The 1,787-nt window shown below is 47.0% G+C and overlaps 1 protein-coding gene across 1 annotated transcript in view; it reads right to left on the bottom strand.

Annotated features, from left to right (window-relative positions):
• The window catches only part of LOC107112399 (dehydrogenase/reductase SDR family member 4-like), a 13,084-nt gene extending 12,771 nt beyond the window's left edge, over positions 1-313 (bottom strand). The window contains exon 1 of the mRNA XM_015413528.1: positions 252-313. Within this exon, the coding sequence (XP_015269014.1) occupies positions 252-313 (62 nt within the window). The remainder of the gene's footprint in view (positions 1-251) is intronic.
• Between the last annotated feature and the right edge of the window lie 1,474 nt (positions 314-1,787).

Here is a 1,787-nt window from a genome sequence, read left to right as displayed (position 1 = left end):
TGAACAAAATGTGCCTTCCAGAGCAACACGGTTTACCATCTCCTTTCCCTTCCCCTCCCCACAGCAGACACCCTGTGAGGTAGGTGGGCCTGAGAGAGCTCTGAGAGAACTGCTCTTGAGAGAACAGCTGTGAAAGAGCTTGTCATTGACCCAAGGTCACATCAGCAGCTGCATGGGGAGGAGTGGGGAATCAAACCCGGTTCTCCACGCTCCTAGCCACTACAACAAGCTGGGAATAATGTTACACTGACCAAACACCTAGAAGAAGGGACAGGAACCTGGCCTGAATCGGTTTCCGGATGGAGCTGAGCATTTCTGGTGAGAGGATCCCTGCTTTATATAAACCTAATTTATTAAAGTCGTGAGAGCTGTTCCAGCGCAACAGCGAGGGGTTCTCCCAGATTAGAGTTCACGCTCCTAGCCACTACAACAAGCTGGGAATAATGTTACACTGACCAAACACCTAGAAGAAGGGGCAGGAACCTGGCCTGAATCGGTTTCGGGATGGAGGTGAGCATTTCTGGTGAGGGGACCCCCTGCTTTATATAAACTTAATTTATTAAAGTTGTGAGAGCTGTTCCAGCGCAACAGCGAGGCTTAACTTTTCCTCTGCTGCAGACTCACGGGGAGGCCTTGGGCTAGTCACCTAGTCCCCACTTGCTAATTTAATTACAAGTTTTGTCTTATCAGCATTTCAATGGCCTGCTTCTGTTGTACGGATAAGTTTTTTATAGCACTCATGTCCAACAGCTTAAGTTTTAGTATTATGGTTTTTAATCATAGGTTGCCTCAAGCAGGACTCTGAAGAGGTGGCATAGAAATATTCTACATAAACAAATAAATATGGGGATGATAATATTGGTCTACCGAACAGGGCTGTTATCGTGACTGTGGAGAGGATATGTGATAGGGCACTGAACACTTAAAACGCATAATTTAAAAATATAAAGGACTATTATACATATTATTTATGGTATACAGATTGCTGGAGAGCCAGTGTGGTGTAATGGTTAGTGTCAAACATGGAGCTGGGAGACTCAGGTTCGAGTCCCCATGCTACCCCACAGGCTCGCTGGCTGACCTTTTGCCAGTCACATAGTCTTAGGGTGACCTACCTTACCGGGCTGGAGAGCCAGTGTGGTGTAATGGTTAGTGTCAAACATGGAGCTGGGAGACTCAGGTTCGAGTCCCCATGCTACCCCACAGGCTCGCTGGCTGACCTTTTGCCAGTCACATAGTCTTAGGGTGACCTACCTTACCGGGTTGTTGGAAGGGTTCCCTCTAAGCTGAGTTAGTGTGAGCGAGCTAGTTCACAGTTTTTTAGCCTCTGGCTCACACACATTTTTGTCTTAGCCCAGGAAGGGAGGGCTCCAGAGCAAACTAATTTATGCAGCAGCCAAATCGCTCGCTCACAACTTTAAGGCCAGCAGCTCACAAAGTAGAATTTGTGTTCACAGGACTCCACAGATTAGAGGGAGCATTGCTAGGAGTATAAAATGGATGAGAGGAGAAAGATGTTCACAGCTCTGGGTCCCAATTGGGGAGAAAGGCAGGGGGGGGGTATGAATGAAGTAAAATAAAATAAAAATATTATCCTTCCAAGCACAAAGCCTTGCTAGTTTCGAGGCAGCGCCTGATACAAACTTATCACGAATATCTGAAATGTTTTTAAACCGGTTCCTTTGCAGACTTCTTTCTGGCCCCCCAATTTGGGAACCGAAAACCGTGGCAAAATGTGGTGATTCACACATGGAACTCAGTGCCACAGGAGGTGGCGGCGGCTACAA

This window comes from Gekko japonicus, unplaced genomic scaffold (assembly GCF_001447785.1).
Source record: "Gekko japonicus isolate JY-2015 unplaced genomic scaffold, Gekko_japonicus_V1.1 scaffold1098, whole genome shotgun sequence".
Taxonomy (NCBI): domain Eukaryota; kingdom Metazoa; phylum Chordata; class Lepidosauria; order Squamata; family Gekkonidae; genus Gekko; species Gekko japonicus.
The sequence above is the reverse complement of the archived record's forward strand: the minus strand, read 5'-3'. Positions and strand labels throughout refer to the sequence as shown.